General features: G+C 41.1%; 2 protein-coding genes across 3 annotated transcripts; both read left to right on the forward strand.

Annotated features, from left to right (window-relative positions):
• The first annotated feature begins 621 nt into the window (after window positions 1–621).
• scn4ab (sodium channel, voltage-gated, type IV, alpha, b) lies at window positions 622–21279 on the forward strand. Of its 2 annotated transcripts, XM_084571286.1 has the most exons (31): window positions 622–979; window positions 1731–1914; window positions 2016–2153; window positions 2698–2828; window positions 3234–3314; window positions 3591–3719; window positions 5175–5266; window positions 5457–5720; window positions 5812–5875; window positions 5962–6103; window positions 6484–6684; window positions 6761–6836; window positions 8442–8671; window positions 9405–9476; window positions 9569–9670; window positions 9797–10153; window positions 10339–10537; window positions 10679–10968; window positions 11132–11234; window positions 11496–11650; window positions 13417–13590; window positions 13987–14109; window positions 14222–14506; window positions 14685–14738; window positions 15138–15275; window positions 15391–15495; window positions 15628–15898; window positions 16039–16660; window positions 16733–16877; window positions 16949–17026; window positions 17392–21279. In XM_084571286.1, exons 1-31 carry the CDS (start codon window positions 876–878, stop codon window positions 17749–17751), a joined length of 5469 nt encoding a protein of 1822 aa, XP_084427412.1. In that variant the 5' UTR covers window positions 622–875; the 3' UTR covers window positions 17752–21279. The 2 variants fall into 2 exon arrangements, with proteins under 2 accessions (XP_084427412.1, XP_084427411.1); XM_084571285.1 differs by lacking the exons at window positions 622–979; window positions 1731–1914; window positions 2016–2153; window positions 2698–2828 and having other exon boundaries at window positions 2861–3314; window positions 10682–10968.
• Window positions 21280–23225: 1946 nt separating this feature from the next.
• gh1 (growth hormone 1) lies at window positions 23226–24933 on the forward strand (the record flags this gene model as incomplete). Its single annotated transcript, XM_084570028.1, has 6 exons — window positions 23226–23235; window positions 23457–23590; window positions 23694–23810; window positions 24425–24568; window positions 24653–24781; window positions 24871–24933. The coding sequence occupies 6 exons, from the start codon at window positions 23226–23228 to the stop codon at window positions 24931–24933; spliced, it is 597 nt and encodes a 198-aa protein (XP_084426154.1).
• Between the last annotated feature and the right edge of the window lie 1081 nt (window positions 24934–26014).

The raw sequence follows: 26014 nt of genomic DNA on the forward strand, positions 1-26014 counted from the left end.
CTGTACTGATCATCGGTTCGGTATGTTCCTCAACACGACTATGACTCGCATTGTCTGTGTGTGTGAGAGAGAGCTGACCGAGTGTTTGCAGACAGAAATCAGACACAAGTTCGCATTTGTCATACAACAAAGTCTTTCTTTTTCCTGTTGTGTGTGTGTGTGTGTGTGTGTGTGTGTTGAACAGATGAACGCTGCCAGAAATAAAGAGATGAACAGAAATCATACAAAAGTCCTTATAATTTGTCAGACAACGAAGTTCTTTGTTTCATTTCCTGTTTTTGTCTGAACTGGGTGTGCAGTCTCGTTTTTATTAAGTTGTGGGGTAAAAATTTTCACTTACATTGCAGATGATACTTACATTGTGGGGCTATGTTGTCTTTGAGGGCTAAAACCTGCCAAGACTTCGAATTAAAGGTTACAATTAGATTATGGTTTGGGTAAGTGTAAAGTACTTGGTTCAGATAGCTTGGGTTAGTAGCTAAGAGATGCATTCTGTCAATAGAATGTCCTCACAAAGGCAGAAACCCAAGTTTGTGTGAGTGTGTTTGTCGGATGAATGCTGGCAGAGAATCAGTGCATTTTTTTAAACATTAACAGCAATTACCCAAAGGTTCTCATTCATCAAACAACAAAGTTCTTTGTTTCATTTCCTGTTTTTGTCTCTGAGCCGAGTGTGTCTATGTATGTGCAAATCTACACTGATGAACGCATGAATCCTGGTGCAGAAATGGTGAAATCTATGGATGAAAACCAGAAAGAGAGTGCTGCTGAGACAGAAGGTCGAAACATAACAGACAAAAACTGGACAGAAACACAGTTAGAGGGACAGAGAACAGGCACAGTCGGGATCAGGTAAAAGAGATAGAGTTGCAGCAATGATGAACAGAAAAAAGTCATTTTTGGAGTATTGGAGGCGCAACAAGGAGAAGAAAGCTCTTCTAAGAAGAACAAATGAGCTGAGACTTTTACCTTCACAGCTGTAAGTCGGATTCTATACAGATAAACAATGCTCTGAGCTGCAAGTTGACTAATCACTGCTGTATTCAAATTTGTTAATGACTTCCTGTGAATCAGAGCTGTGGTGATTGTAATCTCTTCTTTTTAATTACTGCTGTGATCAGTCAATAACATAAATCTGTGTTAAAATGTCTTCTGTCTGCTTTGATACCGTTTTGTTCCTGTCTCTCTGTGCTTGTTTGAAACGTCAGTGACTGATCGCAGGCAGTCACCATGATCAATCACTGGAAACATCACAATCTCACGATCAATGACTGAAGATCAGTTTCTTTAGTTTCATTCTGACTGCAGATTATAACTTTCAGAAATGATAAAAAAAAATAAAACACTCGGTTTTATTTCAGCCATTTTCCATTTATGTGTTTATGTATATTGTGTCTTTGTTCTCTTAACCTATTAGAGATTTTCTCTGAGGCAAATACACATGAATCATTTAGAATGTTTTTTGTACCAATGTTGTTGGCACAATCAGTTGAACCCATTGATGCTGCAGGTGCATCAGCCGGTCGAAAAAAATTGTAATTCATCTGTCACAGAATCTACCACATTTTTCTCACATTTTTGTTGTTGTTGTTGTGTGTTTGATTTGTTGCAATGCTTTTTCTAATCACAACGCAATTCTAGTGTTTGAAAAATAAATCTGGTCAGACAGTAGAGCTTATTCTGATACACATCTGAAATCACATCTCTTTTGCCCACCTAACTTGCCACAGGGATCGATTGCTGTGCAGCATAGAAGTACGGGAGGCACTGCATGATGCCAAGATGGCGCCCCTGTTGCCCCCTATTGGTATGGAGGTTTTCAGACGCTTCACCCCGGCCTCACTGGAAGAAATCCAACGACGACATGAAGCCGAAGAGAAGCAGCAGCAAAAGAGAAAGGAAAGGAACATTGAGGTATAAGATATTCCCATCAACATTCAATCCATACACTTCTATTAATATTGCCTCGAGTCTGGTTGCCTGTATCTCTGATTTACTGTCTCTCTGACTGACAGATAGCAGAGGAAGATCTTCCTAAGCCAGCCAGTGACCTGGAGGCTGGGAAGCCCCTTCCTTTCATCTATGGCGATCCACCCCCTGCGCTTCTCAACACCCCATTGGAAGAGCTGGATCCTTTCTATCAGTCACAGAAGGTTTCTGCCTTATTAATCAAATCAATTAGTCTGAATAGAAATCAATACCCTTTTCAGGTTTCAACTTAAAGATTGTCTTAAAACTAAATCTGATATATTAGTTGTTTTGTGTGTGATTGTTTTTTACCGTGAATATTTGAACATTATCTGCAGATGATATGGTTCATCTACAATTATACTGGGAAGATTTCCAACTGACTCCAGGCCTCTTTTTATTGTGGATATGGATATTTTTTGCTGTTGTTCTGAGATTAATTTGTACTTTCAGATTTAGACATTTAGACATTGCTCCCATGGATGAAGCAGACTTGTTCAGGTCTTAGCTGAGCTCTTCCCTGAGCCAGCCAATCAGAAGCCTTTAAAGCTATGACATAATTTTCTGGATTTTCCCAAACTGTCTATCTAACTGTATATTAGTAAGCCACTGATTGTGTGAAATGCATGCTGGGAAACTGAAGTGTATTTGATCAGTAAAGATGGGAGAGGAGATTTCAGGTCACATGGAGGATGAAGAAACACCTCTGAACAGTCGTTCTCTCTGCAGACGTTCATCGTGCTCAGCAAAGGAAAAGTCATCTACAGGTTTAATGCAGAGCCCGCCTGTTACCTGCTGAGTCCTTTCAACCCACTGAGGCAGTTCGCCATCAAGGTCCTCATTCATTCATATCCTTTATGGTGTCAAACTAGGCCACAACGTAGATCCGAGACCTGAGAATGTCTCTTTTGTAAGCTTCACAAACTTGACGATTGACTGAATGTCAACTTTGATTAGCAGGTTATTGATAAAAAAATTACTTCCTCCCACTGTCCAAAGACATGCTCATTAGGTTAATTGGTGATTCTAAATTGGCCGTAGGTGTGCATGTGAGTGTGAATGGTTGTCTGTCTCTCTGTGTTAGCCCTGCGATAGATTGGAGACCTGTCCAGGGTGTACCCCGCCTCTCACCCGATGACAGCTGGTATAGGCTCCAGCAGACCCCACGACCCTTCACAGGAACAAGCGGTACAGAAGATGAATGAATGAATGAATGATAAAAAATTCAGCTGGTTTTTGTTCCTTAAAACCAAAACTTTATTCAGTTTGTTCATTATGGTGACCATTCTAACCAACTGTGTGTTCATGACGATGAGTGACCCCCCGGCATGGAGCAAGACCGTCGAGTAAGTACACACAAAATGCACTTAAAAAGTCAGTAAACTAGTTGGAAGTTTGATCTTAGGGAAATAAATGCTCAGCATTTAGACCTGTGAATATGTGTATGATTGATTTGTGATTCTGAATTTAGATGTATAGAAATCATACTCAGGTATCACATCGATTTTCAGATGCTTATGTCTTGAGTATTCTCAGGAGAAAAATAAAATTACTGCCACAGGTTTTACATGTCTTAGAGAGTGTTTTTCTGTCATTGAGAGTGTTTTTCTGTCATTGCACAGATACGTGTTCACAGGCATCTACACATTTGAGGCAACAATCAAAGTTTTATCCAGAGGATTCTGTGTTGGAGATTTCACATTCCTCAGAGACCCCTGGAACTGGCTGGACTTCATGGTCATCAGCATGGCGTAATAATGAATAACACACTCGATATACATTTACTGGTCACTCACCAATAACATATCTAAGACACACTAAATATAGTTACAAAATAAAGTGCAACTTGAAAGACTTTCAGAATTTGTTATATTTCTGCATAAATATTACCCATGGATGGATTTTCACACATGTCCTGAAAGTAGACAAACAGAATCCAATCAAACAAATTGTTGTGCAGCAGTAACAAGACCTAAATGTTTCTGTTAACTGCTGATTAGTCGCCTGCAGCAGTATGGAGGAATTTTAGCCCTGCACAGGACTGCTTCAGTTTTGAGTTTTGGTGGGTTACCTCACATTAACTTCTCGCTTCAGGTCCTTCCACAACCTTTTTATTGGATTAAGGTCAGGACTTTGACTTGGCCATTCCAAAACATTAATTTGTTCTTCTTTAACCATTATTTTGTAGACCTTGTGGGCTTGATGTTATTGTGCAAGAGGCTGTTGCTGTAAGATGACATTTTGTTTTAGAATTTGTTGGTGTAATTCAGAATTCATTGGTCCATCAATGATGGCAAGCCGTCCTGGCCCAGATGCAGCAAAATAGGTCCAAATAAGGACATTATCACCCCTCATCACAGACGGGGTGAGGTTCTAAGGAGGTTCATCTCTAAACATGACACCTCTCAGTTAATCCAAACAATTCTACTTTTGTCTCATCTGTCCACAAAACGTTTTCCCACTAGTCTTGTTCACATGTTGTTTTGAGAACTGCAGGCGGGCAGAGATGTCCTTTTTGGAGAGCGGTGACATTGTTTTTTGCCACTGTTCAGCATTCTTCTGATGGTGGATTCATGAACATTAAATAATGTGAGAGAGGCCTTTAAAAGCTTAGAAGCTTTGAGTCTTTTGTCTGTGTCATCATACACATCAAACACATGCTGTGAAGATCCGATTGTGACAAATCCCAAATTTTTATTTATTTATTTTTCCATAAAATGGGGCAATGAACAACACCTGAGTCTTATTACATTGACTGGAAACACTTCTGAACAGACTCTTATTTGGCCTTGAAATGAACTTGTTGGCCTTGTTAGAGGAGTACTTACGTCTGCACCTGACAGATATGTAATATTGGTTAATTTTCCTGAATAAATAAATAAACATATAGAATATTTTTGTTAAATTTTATTGACTTTGTCTACTTTCAGGACATTTGTGCCAAAAATGTGTCTCATATCTCACAAAAGAGCATGTGTCATCTTGTAAAGTTCTTTGTTACGTTAGAAAATAGAACATTTCTATGGCTGCATCTCCAGTATTATCTTCATAGAGTGTGAAGTTTAACAGGCACTCAGAATTTCAATTATAACTGTTTTTTTTTGTTTTGTTTTGTTTTTGTCCAAGTTTAATGTTTAACTAAAGTGTTATGAAGGTGATGAAGATGTCGATGATGAAGGTAAAACATGTATATCCTTGTGTTTCAGATATCTGACAGAGTTTGTCGATTTGGGAAACGTGTCCGCTTTGAGGACCTTCAGAGTCCTTCGAGCCCTGAAGACTATCACTGTCATCCCTGGTGAGTGTGATCGCTGGTTTTAACATCTAAAGCCGCCTTAAAACTGGGTTATGGTGAAACATGGCTTTTGTTAGTGGTGAGTCAGTTTCAGCTGAGCGTCAGTGACTTTAGAAAAAAGTCTGTTCATGTTGGTGACTTGATATTTACGTTCCTGGTTGGCAGTTCAGTCTTTAACGCGCTTCTCCCGCAGGTTTAAAGACGATTGTCGGCGCCCTCATCCAGGCAGTGAAGAAGCTGGCCGATGTCATGATCCTGACGATATTCTGCCTCAGCGTCTTTGCACTGATTGGTCTGCAGCTTTTCATGGGAAACCTTCGGCAAAAATGCGTCCTCATGCCACCTATGTTGTTTAGCAACCACACATTGGACAACTTCAACGGCAGTTTCATTGGCAATGACACCTATGGAAACAACAGCAGTGACTTTGATTACCATGAGTACATTGAAAATCCAGGTAGGATGAGCTTAAATATTGGTGTGACATTTCAAATTATCTTCATGTACTCCCAAAAATATCAACTTCAGCTGTAACGTCTGTCTGGCAGAGAACCATTACTACGTTCCTGGTCAGCTTGATCCTTTGTTGTGTGGAAACAGCTCTGATTCCGGGTACGTTCACATGATAATAAAATCAACAACAACAATGGTGATGATGATAATGATGATGATAATGATGATGATGATGATATGTTCAGGGTCTGTCCGAATGGTTACGTCTGTCTGAAGGCAGGGAGGAACCCAAACTATGGGTACACCAGCTACGACTCTTTCGGCTGGGCGTTCCTGGCCCTGTTCAGACTGATGACCCAGGATTTTTGGGAAAACCTGTTCCAACTGGTCAGTAGGCTGGCAGACATACTAAACAGGAAGAAAACCAAACTAAACAATAAGTCTTACCCAAATTTGAAATACGTTAAAACAGTAAGGGGGACCAAGTAGGTTTTGAGAAGTTTCAGCACAATTGGTTAAAAAGGTAAATTATTTCAGAGTTTGGATGTAAATACAGCAAAATCTTGGTCTCATTTCTTAGCATAAAAGTCCATGTTTATGTTAACTGCCCATGTACTGTACATTAGGGTTAGGGTTACATTTTGTACATTATAGCTTTACATTAGAGGGCGAACAGACAGTCTTTTGGGCACGCCGACAGGAAGGCAGTTCAACCAAGAGCAGAACCACCCACACCGCCTGTCTTTCTCTCACCTCTGTCTATGCAGACGCTGCGTGCAGCAGGTAAAACCTACATGATCTTCTTTGTGGTCGTCATCTTCCTGGGCTCTTTCTATCTCATTAACCTCATCCTGGCCGTGGTTGCCATGGCGTACGCCGAGCAGAATGATGCCTCCATCGCCGAGGCCAAGCAGAAGGAAGAGGAGTACGCTCAGATCCTGGAGGCGCTGAAACAGAGAGAGGAGGAGGTCCGATCTGATGCATGAAAACTCACTCTGGATCAATTAAGTGCGCTGCTGAACCATTTCTTTTTTGTCATCACAGCAGGCAGCCTGCAGGGCAGAGCTCTTAGAGAAAAGTGACTCAAAGGGCCAGGAGCAAGAAAATGCTGCAGTGGAAGGTTTGAACACAGAGACACACTGGAGCATCAATGAATGGTTGGGTGTCTACTCTGTGAGGTTTATCACATCTCAGTACTCAGTCATAAGGACTACACATCACACTGGGGCAAAAATTGACACATGAAAATAAAACACACGTCAAGCAAATGAGAGGAGGAACACTGTTAACTGATAACTATGCATGATTTGTAGGTGTGTAATTTCTGCCATACCTCTGTAGAGCTTGAACATGAATATATGGCATTTGTGAAATAAGACTTAAACCTCTTTGTGTCTGTTTTTGTCAGAAGTCCATCATATTCCCTATAGTAACTAATGGCACATCTGTTAAAGAGCTTACAAGGTGAAATCTTAAATTTATTCCCATCGTCATACATTTTTGCAAAAAATAAAAAATAAAATAATAAAAATAAAACATACAGGAGCTCGTTACAGCTGTGATTAGTTCAGGTCAATCTGTGAACTGGATTAAAATCACTGATCATAGCTGTTGATGTTACCATCAGTGTTTTTCTACAGCCAGAAATCTAATCTAAAACCATTCACCTTGACCTCTGACCTCTGACTTTAAGCAGGACAAGATCATAGCACTCCTTACACTATATAACCTTTGCTCGTAAACATGATTCAGACTGCAATCATGTTTCAGTTTAAGAACATTTGTATTAATCACAGTTTCCAGGAGACAAGATATAACAAATGTAGTATCTAATCCCAAGTGGAAACATATAAAACAAAGAATTAGACTCCCTTCCACTAGTGGAGGTTTAGTTTCATTTTTTTTATATATAGCACCAAAATCATAACTGTATGTCATGTCAGGGCACTTTAGATAGTAAGGTCAACCTTACAGAATTATGGAGCAATTTGCAGCAATTCCCCCTTGAGCAAAGCTTGGCAACAGCAAGAAACGTCTGACAGAACCCAACAGAGTGGGCGGCCATCTGGCTCAGCCAGTTGGTGTAAGAGAGAAAAGATGAGAGATGAGCGGTGGTAGCGGCTCCTTGATGTCTGGAAGTCAAACAGTCTCGATAGAAAGTAAATACAAGCTCAATTCAGCCTCTGTTATGATCCCACATGCCAATTTGTGTGTAGCCTAACAGCTAAATAGAGAAACATATGTATTTACGTATTTGTAATGATCATTCCTAGGTTGTTTATTGCCTGAATCTGAAGGCTGATGAACAAAGTGTGATCACTGATCACTATCTGAGAGCGCAGTACCCTTACATTTAAATATTCCAACATTTCCATGTGTCTTTAGAGTCACGCACGAGTGGAGCTAAGACTGCAGAACTTTCAGAATGTATATGGTGGTTAGCAGAGCACAGGGAGCTGGAGAGCAGTGATGGCTGGATACAGGCAGAGCTGAGTGAGCAGTTTTTGGGGAAAGTTGAGTGATGAATCGAGATGCTGAGAGGGAGCGGGTAGGCACAGTGAGAAACACTGCCATCTCAGTAGAAAACCAGATTAAACCTGATGGGATGGCGATAGTGGCCACCACCAGGGCAGCCTCCTAACATCCTACAGTGAACTGTATATGAGCACAGAACACATGTTTTATCTTCAAGCTCTTGGTCTCGGTAACAAGTTGTGTTTTTCAGAACTCCAGAGGCCATGCCCCCCGTGCTGGTATGCATTTTCTGACATCTTCTTGAAGTGGAACTGCTGTGGCTGTTGGAGGTGGCTCAAACAATGGCTCTACATCATCGTCATGGACCCATTTGTCGACCTCGGCATCACCATCTGCATTGTCCTCAACACTGTCTTCATGGCCATGGAGCATTACCCAATGTCACCGGAGTTTGAGGAACTGCTGACTATCGGAAATCTGGTCAGTGATGAGCAGCAGACATGGAAGCTCTTTCAGTTGACAGAGTAGGACCAGGCAAGCTTGGGTGTGGGTGACATTACTGCCATCTGTTGGTGACGTTGAAAGGCTCACTGAAAAGAAAAACACAAATGTTCCCTTCAGCATCACACTGAAAGATGAACAATGAGAACCCTGATCTGTTCTAATGTAAACTTGCTTCTACATTAGTGGGTTAGTCTTTAAAATAAGCTAAAAGAGGAGCTATGTCCTGGGAAATGACTCAAAGAGCAAGTCTCTTGTATTTGCCGTGGATGATTTCAGTCCTCTGGGGTGAACACATTATATTTATAGCTGGTTTGTGATGAAATATAATGTCATCATCATCCCTGTTAGATATACGCCTGCATAAACACAAGGACCACATTTATAGGCCGTTCCTCCTAGACTGAGATTGCACTCTGTTCAAGGTCCAGAGCGTAGAATTAAGAGAGACCTTGTGGAAGAGAGGGAATATAATAGCCATGGTTATGTTTTGATTAGCATATAAGAGCTCTTTTTTATGCTTTTAGAAGCCAACAGCCTCTTGATGGAAATGAAGTGTGAGACGAGGGATTTTCTGCTGGTTGCAGACTGTTACCTCACCACTAGAGACCGGATCTTTAAATTCATCTGCCAGAAAAGGATTATCTTAAATCCAGATCATTAAGTTTTGGCTACTGTATTAAACTGACTAATCTCTAATGTCTGACCTCAGGTCTTCACAGGAATATTTACAGCTGAGATGGTCCTTAAGCTTCTGGCCATGGATCCATACTACTACTTCCAGGTCAGGCTTCCTGTTTGTTAGTTTACCACTCACTAATGATGACTGACAGCTGTTCTCATGGTAACATGCACCTGTTGTTGTCATGGTTGCAGGTGGGCTGGAACATCTTTGACAGCATCATCGTTACCATGAGCCTGGTTGAACTGGGACTCGCCGATGTTCAGGGCCTGTCTGTGCTGCGCTCATTCAGATTAGTCAGTGAATCATCACCATAATCATCATTATTATTTTCACGTATTACCAAACATTGTTATTACATTACTATTAACCTTTCTCTTCATCTGTATCCCTGCCTATTTCCTCACCTGTTTTGTTTCAAGATGCGAGTGTTTAAGCTAGCCAAGTCATGGCCGACCCTCAGCATGTTGATAAAGATCATCGGGAACTCTGTGGGGGCTCTGGGGAACCTGACTCTAGTTCTCGCCATCATAGTCTTCATCTTTGCTGTCGTTGGAATGCAGCTGTTTGGGAAGAACTACAAAGACTGCGTCTGTCGCATATCACAGGACTGTGAGCTTCCTCGCTGGCACATGCATGACTTCTTTCACGCCTTCCTCATCATCTTCAGGGTCCTGTGTGGCGAGTGGATTGAGACCATGTGGGACTGCATGGAGGTCTCGGGTCAGGCCATGTGTCTGATTGTCTACATGATGGTCCTCGTTATTGGAAACCTGGTGGTGAGTTTCTGCAGGTAGACAGTTCTGACCTGAATCAGTTTAATAGAGTTGCAGGACAGTCAAAGATACAAAGAAAATCCCTATCTGTGGTGAAAGTTTGCAGGTCTGGGTTAATGAGACTGACTATAAGCAGTCAACAGTAACCCCAAGTCTAAGTCTTGAATCTGTTCCTGTTCTGGTTTCAGGTCCTAAATCTGTTTTTGGCCTTGTTGCTGAGCTCGTTCAGTGGTGACACTCTGTCAGCTTCAGATGATGAAGGAGAAAACAATTTGCAGATAGCCATAAACCGCATCAACAGAGCTGTGGCCTGGGTGAAGGCCTGGATCCTAGAACAAATCCGGAGTCTACTGGGAAAGAAGACCTACGCTGACAAAGACCCCCCAGGTTTGGACCAGACCTGAACTTAAGTGAAATATTTTGGAATGTTTCATTTTATGTATTGTAAATGTACTACACATGATTTATTGTATTATTTATTAAAAAAATATATATTTTTACATCTGAAAACTTTATCATTCATTTCAGCAGTTGATTGCGAGACAGATGATACGACGACAAAGGAGGATTTAGCTTTGACATCGCTGACCTCAAACGAGCCAGAGCCACGTGTCACAGCCCCCAGTTCTAACCATGGAAACCTCACCAGCAACTACCATGTCATTGCCTCCTTGAGGGTGCCCATCGCCGAGGCCGAGTCCGACTTTGAGACCCCTGACAATGAAGATGATGATGACGAGGAGGGTGAGGAGGAAGAGGACGACGACGACCTAGAAGATGATAAACAGGATAAAGAGAAGATAGAGAAACAGTCCAATGTAAGCCCTTTTCTTTTATATTCTGTTGCAACATTTCATCTAAAACTAAACTTTAGTGCCTGTAGCTCTCTTCAATGTTTCCGTGTTAATTAGATCAAATGTGAAGCTCATTGTGCTAGTGTTAGCATCAAGGAGGTGTCATCGGTGTGATGTGTATGTTCAGGGTGACCTGTCATCAGTCTGCAGTACTGTTGAAGTCCAGGAAGAAGAAGAAATCGAAGACAATGACGAGGATACAAATACACCTGAAGATTGCTGCACTGAGAGTATGTACACACACACACACACCCACCCACACACACACACACCCACACACACACACACACACACACACACACACACACACACACTACTAAGTAACCATGCTAACTATACATGACAGCATTTAAAATATTATTTCAGCAGGTAGCCTGTTATCCTGTCAGTGTTTTCTTCACATAGATATCTGTAAATATTTGAGTCCTGTATGTAATGTAATACTATTGTCTAACACAAATACGCCATCTGATTATGTGTGTATATTTCAGAGTGTTACGTCAGATGTCCTTGCCTGAATATAGACACATCCCAGGGCAGAGGGAAGATCTGGTTCAACATCAGGAGGACTTGCTTCATCATCGTAGAACACAACTATTTTGAAACCTTTATCATCTTTATGATCCTGATGAGCAGTGGAGCTCTGGTAAACAAAGTTCAATGGTTTTAATCGTCTTCAGTTCCCTCCAGCAAGGAAGTTTGCAAATAGATGGAGGGCTGAGAGGGTTTGAGGGTAAGGATGAAAAGTGTCAAAGGAAAGGGATGAGAAGGGTCAAAAGGTGTCAAGGGGAAGGGTTAGGGTTAGGTTCTTTAGAAGTGGAGTACCCCAGGGAGTTAAGCTCAGGGTGTGGGCACATCTCAGGAAGCGTCAGCACCTTCCTCCCCTGGTTCCTACTTCCAGTAATGAAAGACGGAATAGGAAACTAACAAAAAAAGTGATGGGGTAAAGAACCGTGATGAACAGAGAGAAGGGTGAAACACACCTTTATAGGTAAGCAGGGGAAAAAGAGTGACATGAGGTGGTCTTGTTCCTGAACCAAACTTATAATGTCCTTGCATTGATATTTTTTTTTGCTTTCTCCTAACATATAAGTTTTTCATATTTTAACATTTTAATATACTCCATTAGTCTGACTGAGTCTCAGTCTCACTGGTGGTGGTGCTGGTTAGTTCGATTTGATCGTGTACCCTAACTGACCTGATTGGTTCTCAGAAACGTGTGCGGTGTGAATACTAACCTGTGGAGTCAACATGGCTGACTTGGCTAACAGTGGACTAGTGGCATTCTGACTACTAACACGGCTACTGCTATATGTGACACAGGTGAGATTTGTCATATTTAACCCTTGATAAGCAGAGACAACATGAAGATAATGACAACAGGGTAAACAATGATGTCCCTTACTGTTGTCACGAGACAGGTCAGCAAGTAGTTTTACTACTCAAACCAACCTTAACCACAGATAAGAGATACACTATCGTTGGACACATCTATTGGCCAGTCTGGATGAGCATGATGACTTCCTGTGATTTTCAACTGTTTTGTGATGAAGTCAAGTCAGCACTAATGACGTCATAAAAACACAGTAGAAAGTCATGCTTTGCAACAATGAAATCACTGTACCATCAATAGCATTTACTAGTACTCCACAGCATGTTGTAAGATGCAATATCCAAAAAAATGTTTAAGAAAGGCAACTGGACTTGATTTTTTTTGAGAAGGCATTTCACCACTTGTCCTAGTAGAACTGAGGAAGCTACTGTGATGTCGCTGTTCGACTGAGAACCTTCACAGACATGAGATGCGATACTGTAGCCAGGTTAAATAATTCTCTGAAGCCTTCTTCATGTACTGCGGCTAAAGGTCTTATAATCTGGACAATGAATGTCACCAGCAAATTGTTGATTTGCAGCCTCCTTCTCTGTTATCGCAGGGCATTTAGTGAAGTTGTTAATTGACTGCTGTCGAGAGGATTTGGGCCGTTCCTCTGCTAGCGTTAGTGAATGCCTTGTCAGATAAGTGAGCATTGTGGTAGTACTTTTGTTGTATATCAGGTCTGACCTACATATTTTACATGCCTCGAATGGGCTTCATCTTTAGTGAAGTATTTCCACACACTGCTTGATGTACCGCTGCAACGACCCACTGCTCCTCTTCACCTGTCTTCTAGGAGATGTCCATGTTGTTATTGTCCTGTCACCAGTGACTAGTCGACATGATACTTAAGCGCCATGACACACCCATGAAGTCGACAAACCAACTAGTTTACTAGTCTGTACAACTTCTAGTTGAAAAGTAAAGTTATTTCAATGTAGAGTGACCTTACACTGAGACTGGAAAACAGCTTGACGTATGACGCAACTTTCAGTGAACACCTGTCCAGATAGTGACAGTAGTCATTGTGTGAACAGGCGTTTGAGGACGTCTACATGGAGCAGCGTCGGGTCATCAAGATAATTCTGGAGTACGCAGACCAGGTGTTCACCTACGTATTTGTGGTGGAGATGATTCTCAAGTGGGTTGCCTACGGATTCAAGACCTACTTCACCAGTGCCTGGTGCTGGCTCGATTTCCTCATCGTTGACGTAAGAACATCTTCCATAACAATGATTATTGGTAAAATATGAATATAAAATTAAAATAGCTTCTACCTGTGTTTAAGCCTTTTCTGTAATAGATGATAATAAATTATTTGGGGCATTTTTCATCCTTTTTTTCCTTTTCCATTTATTTATTCAGTGCTCAATCAATTCTCATGTCTCATGTGAATCTGCTAAATGCTGATATTAAATTGCCGTTGCTCCTTCCGTCCCTTCCTGTCTACCAGGCTGACTCCAAGACAAATTACAAAACATCAGCACTCATAAACTTGATTCATATGAAAAGAAACTATGTATGCTGCCATCCACACACCAGGGGGTTCTGTACGGTCTGCCTCAACTTGTCACTTGCAGTCATTGTCACATATGTTGTGTTTCCAGGTATCTCTGATATCGCTGACTGCAAACATTCTGGGATACTCTGAGCTGGGAGCCATCAAGTCTCTGAGGACTCTGAGAGCCCTGAGGCCTCTGAGAGCCCTCTCTCGCTTTGAGGGCATGAGGGTGAGACTGAGCACTTGATGCGCAGAGATACAGGTGCATCAGAAAGTAACTTAACGTAGGCTGAGTTTTTTACCTCTCTCTCTCCCTGTACCTGTCACCAATGTGTCTGCAGGTGGTGGTTAATGCTCTGGTTGGAGCGATCCCATCCATCTTCAATGTCCTGCTGGTGTGTCTAATCTTCTGGCTGATTTTCAGCATCATGGGCGTGAACCTGTTTGCAGGAAAGTTTTATTACTGTTTCAACGAGACATCAGAGGAGACATTCTCCCCTGACGAGGTCAGAAACAAGTCACAGTGTTTCGCTCTGATTGAGGCAAATCATACCGAGGTCCGCTGGAAGAACGTTAAGGTCAACTTCGACAACGTGGGGATGGGCTACCTGTCGCTGCTGCAAGTGGTCAGTCTGAACACATGAGATTTCAGTGAGATACAGGAAGGCATTCACACTCATCACTACACGAGAGTATCAATATAATGTCATGCTGTATCCTTGCATTTTGACTTTCTTTGTGTCAATGCCTACAGATGACGTGATGAAAATTAAAGCTGATGTTCATGATTTTTGTCTCTGGCAGGCCACATTTAAAGGCTGGATGGACATCATGTATGCAGCAGTGGACTCCAGTGAGGTTGGTACTAACACTGATACTGATACAAAGTTAATATACATTATCATCCAGATCAGTGAGTAATAGACTTCAGGATAACATTTCAGTATCATGTTGTGCCTCACCTAGGTGATCTGATAAGTACACTCATGTGGTGTAGTACTCTCGGGGGACACACTGTCTTTAGTAGTAAACAGCCAGTTTCAAAGTTTAGTGAAACAACCCTACCAACTGTTCAAGTTTTGTGCTTCTACCTGTCGGCCCTTTACATTCATACATGCCTGTGGTGTTCACACTTAAGGTAGGAAGGGAGATACAGTGCATTACATGTTTTTGTATAATTGTTTTCTCATCTTAAAAGTATATATGAGAGCAACTTGAAATTGACTTGTAACCATCATCACCATATTCCGAGTGTAGGTGGAAGGCCAGCCAGAGTACGAGGTCAACCTGTACATGTATATATACTTTGTCTGCTTCATCATCTTTGGCTCATTCTTCACCCTCAACCTCTTCATCGGAGTCATCATCGACAACTTCAATCAGCAGAAAGCCAAGATATGTTTCTACTCACTGACACCTGAATCACTCTGATCAGATTTCATCAGTACAAATTCGACCAGTTTGGTTTCTTTCTGTCAGACAGTTAACTGTGTATGTCTTTTGTCTTTACTTGGGAGGGACAGATATTTTCATGACGGAGGAGCAGAAGAAATATTACAATGCCATGAAGAAACTAGGCTCCAAGAAACCTCAGAAACCTGTTCCACGACCCGAGGTCAGCTTGGTTACTTCCTGTCAGACAGTAACTCCAAGTGTACAAAGTTTACCATCAAACTGGAATTAAAGGACCATTTGATTCAAGTTTCAGCAATCTGTAATTTTCTTTTTTTTCTGTTTGTCTGTCCAGAATAAGTTTCAGGGACTGGTGTTTGACCTGGTGACAAAGCAGTTTTTCGACATCTTCATCATGGTGTTGATCTGCCTCAACATGGTGACCATGATGGTTGAAACAGATGAGCAGAGCGCTGAGAAAGAAATGATCCTGTACTGGGTCAACCTCGTCTTCATTGTCATCTTCACCACAGAGTGCAGTCTGAAGATCATTGCTCTCCGGCAGCACTACTTTGCTGTCGGCTGGAACATCTTTGACTTTGTGGTGGTCATATTGTCCATTGTAGGTGAGTCGGTCTTAAATTTTAGGAAATAACAACAACAACCGCTTTTCCTTTAACCCAGAAGAAAAGTGATGTGTATTAAATGCCACCCTTTTTCCATTGTTTCTTTCTTCTTCCTTCCTTTCTCCTGTCCTTCCCTTCAGGCCTCCTCCTAGCTGACATCATAGAGAAGTATTTTGTCTCGCCCACTCTCTTCCGTGTGATCCGACTGGCTCGTATCGGTCGAGTCCTTCGTCTGATTCGTGGAGCCAAAGGAATCCGGACGTTGTTATTTGCCTTGATGATGTCCCTCCCTGCCCTCTTCAACATTGGCCTCCTTCTCTTCCTCATCATGTTCATCTTCTCCATCTTTGGCATGTCTAACTTTGCCTACGTGAAAAAGGAGGCGATGATCGATGACATGTTCAATTTTGAGAGTTTTGGGAACAGCATGATCTGTCTGTTCACCATTACCACGTCAGCTGGATGGGATGGTATGTTGAATCCCATCATGAACACGCCGCCAGACTGTGACCCGGACTTTGAAAACCCAGGAACGAATGTCAGAGGGAACTGTGGAAACCCAGGGGTGGGCATCGTCTTCTTTACCACCTACATTATCATGTGCTTTCTGGTGGTGGTCAACATGTACATTGCCATCATTCTGGAGAACTTTAACGTAGCCACAGAGGAGAGTGCTGATCCTCTGTGTGAGGACGACTTCGAAATGTTTTATGAAACTTGGGAAAAGTTTGATCCCGATGCCTCACAGTTTATACAGTATAGGTGAGTCCCCACTTTTTGTGATGTGTTATTCAGAAACCCTAAAGAACTAAAGGACTCTAATGTGTTCCGCAGCGAGCTGTCAAACTTCTGTGACACTCTGAAGGATCCTCTGAGGATTCCCAAACCCAACACCATCAAACTGATCCAAATGGATCTGCCTCTGGTTCCAGGTGACAAGATTCACTGTCTGGACATCCTACTTGCACTCACCGCACAGGTAAAATAACCTGGTTACTGTGTTGGTCATATATTATATTATATTATATTATATTATATTATATTATCCAGGTGTTGGGTGATTCGGGAGCAATGGATGCTCTAAAAGCCAGCATGGAGGAGAAGTTCATGGCCAACAACCCCTCCAAGGTCATGTTCTATTTTATTCTACCTTGTACAGATGTGTACACTGAACTGTTTTAGATATATATATAATAAAGTGCAATCATCTTATACTATCTCCAAAAAAAAGCTGAAAACATGGACATCTCAACTTTCATTTCATCCAAATAGCTTCTTGATTGATTTCAGTATTTTTTTTCTTTGTTTCTATTAACTGACTTAGTATCTCACTCTACACAGATGATGGACATTTCTACATTCAATTGATTTTAATGGGTTTCAGACACTCCCAGGAGAAATAAAGTCCCTGAGGCACTCATTCATATTTGGAAACAAGATTGTTGAAGTGTAATCTATCCACAAACATGACATATAATTATTATCACCAACAGGTGTCATATGAACCAATCAGCAGCACCCTGCGGAGAAAACAGGAAGAGGTTGCCGCAACGGTGATTCAGAGAGCATACAGGAAACACCTCCTGGAGCGGACAGTCAAACTGGCATCCCACAAGTACAGAGAGAAGACAGCGGGGCTAAAGGCTGGGCAAGCGCCACCAGAGACAGAGGGGCTTCTCTATAAACGAATCAGTGAGCTCTACGGAGATGGCAAGGAGGCAGGTTCCAGTGCTTCAGCCAAGGACCCTCCCGTCCATGTGGAGCTTCAGAGGGAGTTACTCCTCCACGCTGCTCCTCCACTCAGCGTTCCCACCTTAATGTGTGATGAGAACCTGAGGGAGTCCATCGTCTGATGACAGCAGACTTACATGTTTGCTCTGTTTCTACCTGTTTTCCTCTGCAGTGTGCAAACTCACCCCATGGAGTGTTTCCTGTCAGAGGAGCAGCAGACTTACCTCTCTGTTAGCTTCAGCTTCTGTAAAGAGCTGAACTTAATAGCAGAGATGACTGCAAAGTTTGTCTCTTCGATCTGCGATTGCTGCAGAGACACCAACTATGTCTCCACAATATTACTAACACTTATTATTATGTTATCTGTTGTTGCCTATTGGTTCCAGTTCAGGTGATTGCTCCAGACTAACCAAAAGTGTTTTAACATGTGCGGGTGCCAAATGAGCAGCATTGACCAGACAAACAGATTGTAGATCGATAGTTGTGCCAAGATGATGGTGACACTGGTGCTGATGATCACTGGTATTCACTTAGCAGTTTCACACTAAACCAAAAGTGTTATAACATGCTCGGAAGCCATATGAGCAGCTTTGAGCAGAAAAACAGATTGTAGATCGATAGTTGTGCCAAGATGATGGTGACACTGGTGTTGATAATCACTGGTGTTCACTTAGCAGTTTCGCACAAAACTAAATAGCACTAATCTTTCTTAGCTTGCGAAATTATCATATCAAATTGACAAACATGCTTTGTGTAATTCATGGCACAATTGACTACCGTACATATTTTGCCAAAAAAAGGGGGGGCAATAAAATAAGTGACCTGATCCATGCTACATATAAAATAATTCAGGCTGGTTAGAAATGTTATCTAACTTTTACCAGCTCTGCAGAACATCATCACATAACATTATGTGGTTATGTCACATAACATTAAAGCCTGGTGGCTGTAATTTTCAGTCAGGGCTTGCACTAACTGGAACCACCTCTGTGAGGACAGAACTTTGCCACTGACAGACGTGACCTGTACTACTTTTTTTTTCAGAGACCTGTGGTTACACTCGGTAGTTATTTCTCCCAATGGATGACCTTTTTCGAGCTCCTCCCTCTAATTTCACTTCCATACACGAAAACTGGGACAGCAGTCCAGATGTTAGGCCATATTTCTTTTCACGCTCCTGGCAATATGATAATCTTGTTGTTTTCATAAAACATATATCTTGTATTTAATTTTGTGTCAAAAGAATGATTTAAAGTTGTGTCTGGCCTTAAAACCTTTTAGAAAAACACATTTCTTGCATAAGCAGACCTTGTTTTAAAAACTTTCTGATATAGGGTCTTGAGGGTAACACTTATTATTCTTAAATAAAAAGTAAAAAATAGATCAATTACATGCTAAATAAAGTTTTTTGCAACCACTTGTGCCGTGACACAGGTGTGATGATGTGTTGGCATGTTTCCTATGCAAACTTTTGTTTTAGCATTACATACGGTGTCAGAGCAGTAAGCAAAAATACAAAAAAGTCAAGGCTTTCACTATAATACGTGAATAAAACATTTCCAATTTAAGCATTATTTCAGGAATGTTCAATCACTATTGTTGTTCATCGTACTTTGCTTGCAAAAAGACGCATTTCAGAGATTTGTTTTTTGCCTGCAAAAGAATAGAATGTCTTGATAATTGTCTTTTTATACTCCAGTCATCGGCAGCTCAGCTTAATCATCAAGTCAAAGTCAAAATGATCGCAGCCAAGATATGACATTGTCACAGAGAAGAGTTTGTCTCTCTCTAGGTCTAAGGTTTTTAGTCTGTAGGTCTCACTGAGTCATGTAACCTGACAGAGTAACTGATCCGCCTCACCTAGCAGATGCTCTTTCTTTCTTATTTCTTAATTTTTGTGTATTTTTCTATGAGGTCTGGTAAATCAGTAATGGTATAGTGTTGGTATGTGCAGTAATCTTCGATCAGCTGAAACATCGGTTCTTGTGTTTCTTCACAAAATTCTCTCAGTAGGGAAATTTGTCATACTATGGCTTGTTGTTGTCGTTAATAAACCCTCTCCACTTGTAAGTGGTGGGTTTAGTGGATGAGTCATCAACTCGCTGACAGCTCAGTTTCTAACAAGCAGTTTAAATAAATTAAAGCTTCAAAGTGAAAATGTTGTCCTGATTTTCATACCTTCACATGTTTACACCTTCACATATTTACACCTACACATTGTTACACCTACACATGCTCTAAAACCAAGCCTCTGGGAGTCTGACAGCAGTCTGATAACTAAGAAACAAAAGCACAGAAAGTTGTTATGAGCTGTCAGAGCTGGATCTTTTTTTCTGCAGTTTCACATAAATTTGTAAATAAATATTTCAGGAATCATTAGCAGAAAATGTTCCATGTCTTAAATTTGATTCCAGCTTGATTTGACTTTCTAACATCTAAAATTCTAAATTCTAAAATTAAGCAGATTACTTGCTCTAACAGTGAAACAGTTTCTGCACTGAATTCACCCCCTGCTGGACATCCTCCGACTTCCACTCGCTTAGTCTGTTATCCCTTTCGACTGAGAGATGAGAGGAACAGCTTACAGTGAAAATTAAAGCAGATCAATACTAACAATATGAATAGGAAGAATAACGTATTGTCTGATATTTTATCTGCAGGATTCTTTGCAGCACCTTTATTACAGTTCACCCAGAAAATAGCTGAGTTTAACAGAGTGAACACAGCTTCATCTGCTCAGTGTGTCTCTGAATGTGTGTGCTCTTGTACAGCTATCTTTGTGAGGACCAGTTTGAGTTATACACCATTGGAGTGAGGACATTTGTGCAAAGTGAGGACATTTTGGCTAGTCCTCACTTTGCACAAATGTCTGTCTGAGGGTTAAGACTTGATTTAAGGATAAAGATTACAATTGGGTTATTGTTAGGATTAGGATTAGGGTTAGCATTAGGGTTAGGATAAGGGGCCAGGGAATGCATTATGTCAGTGAATGTCTTCACAAAGATAGCCATACACATGTTTGTGTGTGTGTGTGTCTGTGTGTGTGTGTTTTTGTACAGCAATCTTTCTGAGGACCACTTTGAGTTTCACACCATCAGAGTGAGGACATTTGTGCCAAGTGAGGACATTTTGGCCAGTCCTCACTTCTTTCCAAGGCTGTTTGAGGGTGTGTGTGTCTGTGTGTGTGATTATCACCAAGGGCAGGATAATAATTAAAATAAATGAGTTTGAATGTGCATTTAGAATGTAAATATTCAAACTGAAATAAACACCAAACGCTTGCACTGACTCGCACTCTTATAAAACACACACACACACACACACATGCACAAACACATACAGTACACAGGATTAATATAACATACCAGTTTAACACAAACACACTGTGAATAAACAACGGGGACACAGCTGATCTCATTATAAAACACAGGTCATAAACACAGCCGTGACTTCATGTTTCTTAATAAAATCGTCAATGAAGAGAAATAATAGATGCATGTGACGTACACAGTGAGAATAAGTATACATAACACGTACAAGCAGTAATACAAAAAGCAGCTGTCTAAAGTTTTCTTTAAGTCATTCAGTTGTTCTTCTTTATTTTTTAATATTTTTATAATTGTAGAACAAAAGTAAAGATAGCTATGAAAAAAGCCTTTATTTTAAAGGAGTCGCCTCATATCCTGAGCTCTTGTTGCTGCTTCACCTTCGCTCCCTGCTACTACTCAAACCAGTTTTAAGAAAGAGATTGTTCTTTACATTTGATCCATCCATCCATTGAACACGTCAGCCATAGATTTAACCATGTGACCTTACAGTCCCACGTCCACTTCCACTCCCCGGTGAGCGGTGGACATCGTAAGCAGCGTCATCTGATCTGATGGAGCACTCCATCACTCCACCAGGTCCTGCTCAAGAACTAATGTCAGTCCCTCGCTCTTTTCATGTGCGTTGAATAAATTCAGCTGGAGTGTTGTGATGTAAGCCACCTCTGCTGAACGTCTGTCCTCAGATCAGTGACAGCTTTGAATAAATTCACACCTCTGAGGACAAAAACATCTGACTCTGTTTTTTTTTTTAAACGCAAAACAGGAGGAGATCTTCACGCCTCCTCCCGTAAATCTACGGAAATTCAGACTGTCAATAAAAAAATAAATATTCAGATGAGTTTCTGTCCTGTAAAGTTTTAATGCTGTTATGTTGTGTGTTCTACTCTACTCTAATATACTCTTCTCTTCTCTACAGTGGTATACTCTACTCTTCTCTACTCTGCTCTACTCTACTCTAGTCTACTCTAATCTACTCAGACATACAGTACCCCACTCTACAGTACCTGCTGTATTCTATTGTACTCTAATATACTCTTCTCTTTTCTACAGTACTGTACTCTGTTCTTCTCTACTCTACTCTTTTCTGCTAGCTAGATGTACAGTACTCGTTTCTACTCTACAGTACCTGGTGTATTCTATTGTACTCTAATATACTCTTCTCTTTTCTACAGTACACTACTCTATTCTACTATACTTTTTTTTTTACTCTACTCAGTTATACAGTACTCTACTCTACTCTGCTCTGCTCTACTCTACTCTACTTTGCCATATGCTACTGTATTCTACTATATCTTGCTATACTATGCTATAGTCCACTTTACTGTATTTTACTCACCTGTACGTTCTGTTTCTACTGTACTCTACTGTACTCAGAAGTACTGTACTCAGTGGTACTCCACTCTACAGTACTTTCTGTATTCTGCTGTACCCTAATGTACTCTTCGCTTTTCTGAGGTGCTTTCACTCTACTCTAGTCTGCTAGATTCTATTCTACTCTGGTAGTAGGCTCTATTCTACTGTACTCAGCTGTACTATATTCTGTTCTATATTCTGTTCTTCTGTACTCAGAACTCATTGTACTCAATGCTTCACTTCTCTACTCTGCTGTAATCTACTACTATGTTGGACTCTACTGTAATTGCTGTTTTCTACTGTATTCTAGTCCATTGCAGTTATCCACTTTACAGTAATCTTCTGTGCTCTGTATTCTACTCTACTGTACTCTAGTCTTCTGCAGCACACTGCACTCTACTTTACGCTGCTGTGCTCCACTGTCGACCTCTACTTTCTTGCATTGTTATGATCTGGTTGTACATCGATGTCTCAGTTTTCTTTGAAAAACACCTTTGAATTGATTTTCTTTTGTAAAATGATTTTAAAATCATTGATAATTTCAGCTTCTAAAAGTTTTAAAGTGTTTTGTTTTCTGTTCTAAATTAAGATTTTTTCACTTAAACCTTGTTGACTGGCTGATATTTAACCTTTGTGATTAACATGAATTTCAGTGTTTCCTCCTCAAAAACAGTTTGATCACCAGCAGTCGCTTTCAATGCATGCATAAATATTATATATCAAGGTGTCAATATTAATTAGACACCGTCACAAACTTGTTTGTCCGTTTCATGTTTCTGTTGATGAATTTAATCATCACATTTTCCGCTATAAAGCCACAAACCAGCTCTGAGCTGAAACTATCAGAACATTAGAACTCCTGCTCTCAGGTCGGACTGAGCTCCTCCAGAACCTGAATCAATCCCACACCAGCCATGGACAAAGGTAAGACATAACTGATAAGGACACCAGGAAACATCTCGTAAGTAAAGATTGAAACTACCACAGGCAGCAGTGATTGTGATAAAAATGACCATGGTAACTACTGTGGCACCCCGTAACATTACCACTACAACTTTGATTTATTTAAAATGAAATAAACTGAACATTAACAGTCATATAGTGATGCTGACTCTTTACCTGTCTCACCTGTCTGTTTCCCTCAGTTGTTCTCCTGCTGTCAGTCGTGTTTCTCGGCGTCTCCCCTCAGCCAATCACAGACAGCCAGCGTCTGTTCTCCATCGCAGTCAGCAGGGTCCAGCACCTCCACCTGCTCGCCCAGAGACTCTTCACTGACTTTGTACGTCTACGGCAGGTCGCAGGGACACAAAGGGCGCACAACAGGATGTCTGGAGGATCCCAGTCCTGAACTGTGTGTAACACTTTGTCTTTCTGTGTGTTAGGAGAGCTCTCTGCAGACGGAGGAGCAGCGTCAACTCAACAAGATCTTTCTGCAGGATTTCTGCAACTCTGACTACATCATCAGCCCCATCGACAAGCATGAGACGCAACGCAGTTCTGTCAGTCAACACGCAGTACACATAGGACTACACAGTACACACAGGACTACATGATGGAAAATAATGAGCACATTAGTACATTGTCTATTACATAGATAGTATGTGTAGGATAAGTAATTAATGTTTGTATTATTAGTATTAGTAGTGTATGAAGTATTAGAATTAGTGTTTGTAGTATCATTATTAGTAGTGCATGAAACATTAGTGTTTGTAGTAATAGTAGCAGTGTGTTTAATATCAGTGGTAGTGTGTGTAGTATTATTACATAGTAACTGTAGTAGTGAGTGTAGTTATAGTAGTAGTGTGTGTTGTAGTAGTGTTCACTTATTGTAGTATGTTGTGATGTGAGTAGTATAATTTGTAGTGTGACTAGTATGAGTAGTGTGTGTAGTGTTAGTAGTGGTATGTGTAGTTATAGTAGTCGTGTGTAGTATTAGTGTGTGTCTGTGTGTGTAATGCATCAGAAACAATAAACAAGAGGAATAAAGTCATGTGAGAGTGCGTGTTATACACACAGTTATGTCTGTTATGACTAACATAATACAATACTGTATACTTGTAGTACTCTGGTAATGAATCTACAGAGCTGTTATCTGTCCCCTGACTGGTTCCAGGTCCTGAAGCTGCTGCGTATCTCCTACCAACTGGTTGAGTCCTGGGAGTATCCCAGCCGTTATCTGTCCGGAGGTTCTGCTCCGAGGAACCAGATTTCAATGAAACTGTCTGAACTGAAGACGGGAATCCTGCTGCTTTTCAGGGTGAGAACACACGCAAAATCAGCCCGAACATGCTACTCCCATCATCTCTAGACCAGCTGTGTGACAAACCGCTTGGCCCCGCAGGCCAATCAGGATGCAGCCGAAATCTTCCCTGACGACTCTGCCATCCAGCTGGGTACTTACGGAAACTACGAAGAGTCACTGAGGCGAACCTACGAACTGCTGGCATGCTTCAAGAAGGACATGCACAAGGTGAGGAGGAAGAGAAGAGTGACGTCATGGTGATGTAACACTGCTGCTGACAATGAGGATAATGATGATGATGATGCTGGTGTTTGCAGGTGGAGACCTACCTGACGGTGGCTAAATGTCGGCTCTCTCCGGAAGCAAACTGCACTCTGTAGCCCCGGACCCTGATGATACGATCATGTGTGTTGTCATTCAAGTATTAGCATTAGCATAGCCCTGCTCGGTGGTTTGTTGGTGGTTTTCTGATGATGTCATACTGTCTTAAATGTGAAATAAAGTGTGTTGCATAGACTGGTGTTCTTTCCTGTGTTCTGACAGGATGAGGATCGCTGAACTGTCCGCTCTTCTTCTTCTTCTGGGTGTAATTTGAGACATGCACAATGTGTTTATTGCATTACTGAGCCTCCGTTTCAACTTATGTAGAAAGTTCTAACTTCAAACTATATACCAGTTTTTAAACTGTGTTGATAGGCCAAAGCCAGCTTCAGATGCTCAGCATAAAAAAAACCCCACCATCTTTAGTGTCTGTGCAAAGGTTTTTAATTTGATAGAAAGAAATACTAAACCCCCAAAACAACGCAGTCTTTTCTACCAGAAAAAGTAGAAATTTAGTTGAACTGTTGATATGACAAAAAAAAGAAGAGACAAGGAGGAACTCAAATGTTATTTTTTGACGTTTTATTTTTTAATGGAATTTAAAACAAAATACAATGGAACACAGTGGAATAAAAGGAAATTAAATGGAATAAAAGGAAATAAAACGGAATAAAAAGAAATAAAATGAAAAATGAGGGTACCCGGGGAAAACCCTCCACACCAAAATAGATAGCAGCACAAACTGACAAAAGCTGAGGATAGGGAATAAAACCCTCGTCTTGTAGCTGTCAGTTTGTACTACTGTCCAGTGAGATGAGTCTTAGAACTCTAAAACTGTCCTACATTAAGGGAACCCCTGCTCCACTGGTCTGTGTCTTGCAGAAACCACTAGAACAGAAGGTATCCCCACAATTTACACGGGACTGATCTTAACTGAATGGCTAAAGAGCTTCCTGGTGGGTTTGTATGTAGATTTCACCAGATGTTCTTTGAAAGGAGCCACAATCACTCTGTCAATCACTGGTCGGTCAAGATCCATGAAAATCACAACAACACAACATTGTCTTCAGATTTCCACTTCTTGCAGAGGTCGTTCAAGACAGCCTTGAGGTTCCTGAACCTTTCCGGCAGTATGTTAAC

The sequence above is a fragment of the Chelon labrosus genome (genome assembly GCF_963514085.1).
Source record: "Chelon labrosus genome assembly, chromosome: 21".
Taxonomy (NCBI): Eukaryota; Metazoa; Chordata; class Actinopteri; order Mugiliformes; family Mugilidae; genus Chelon; species Chelon labrosus.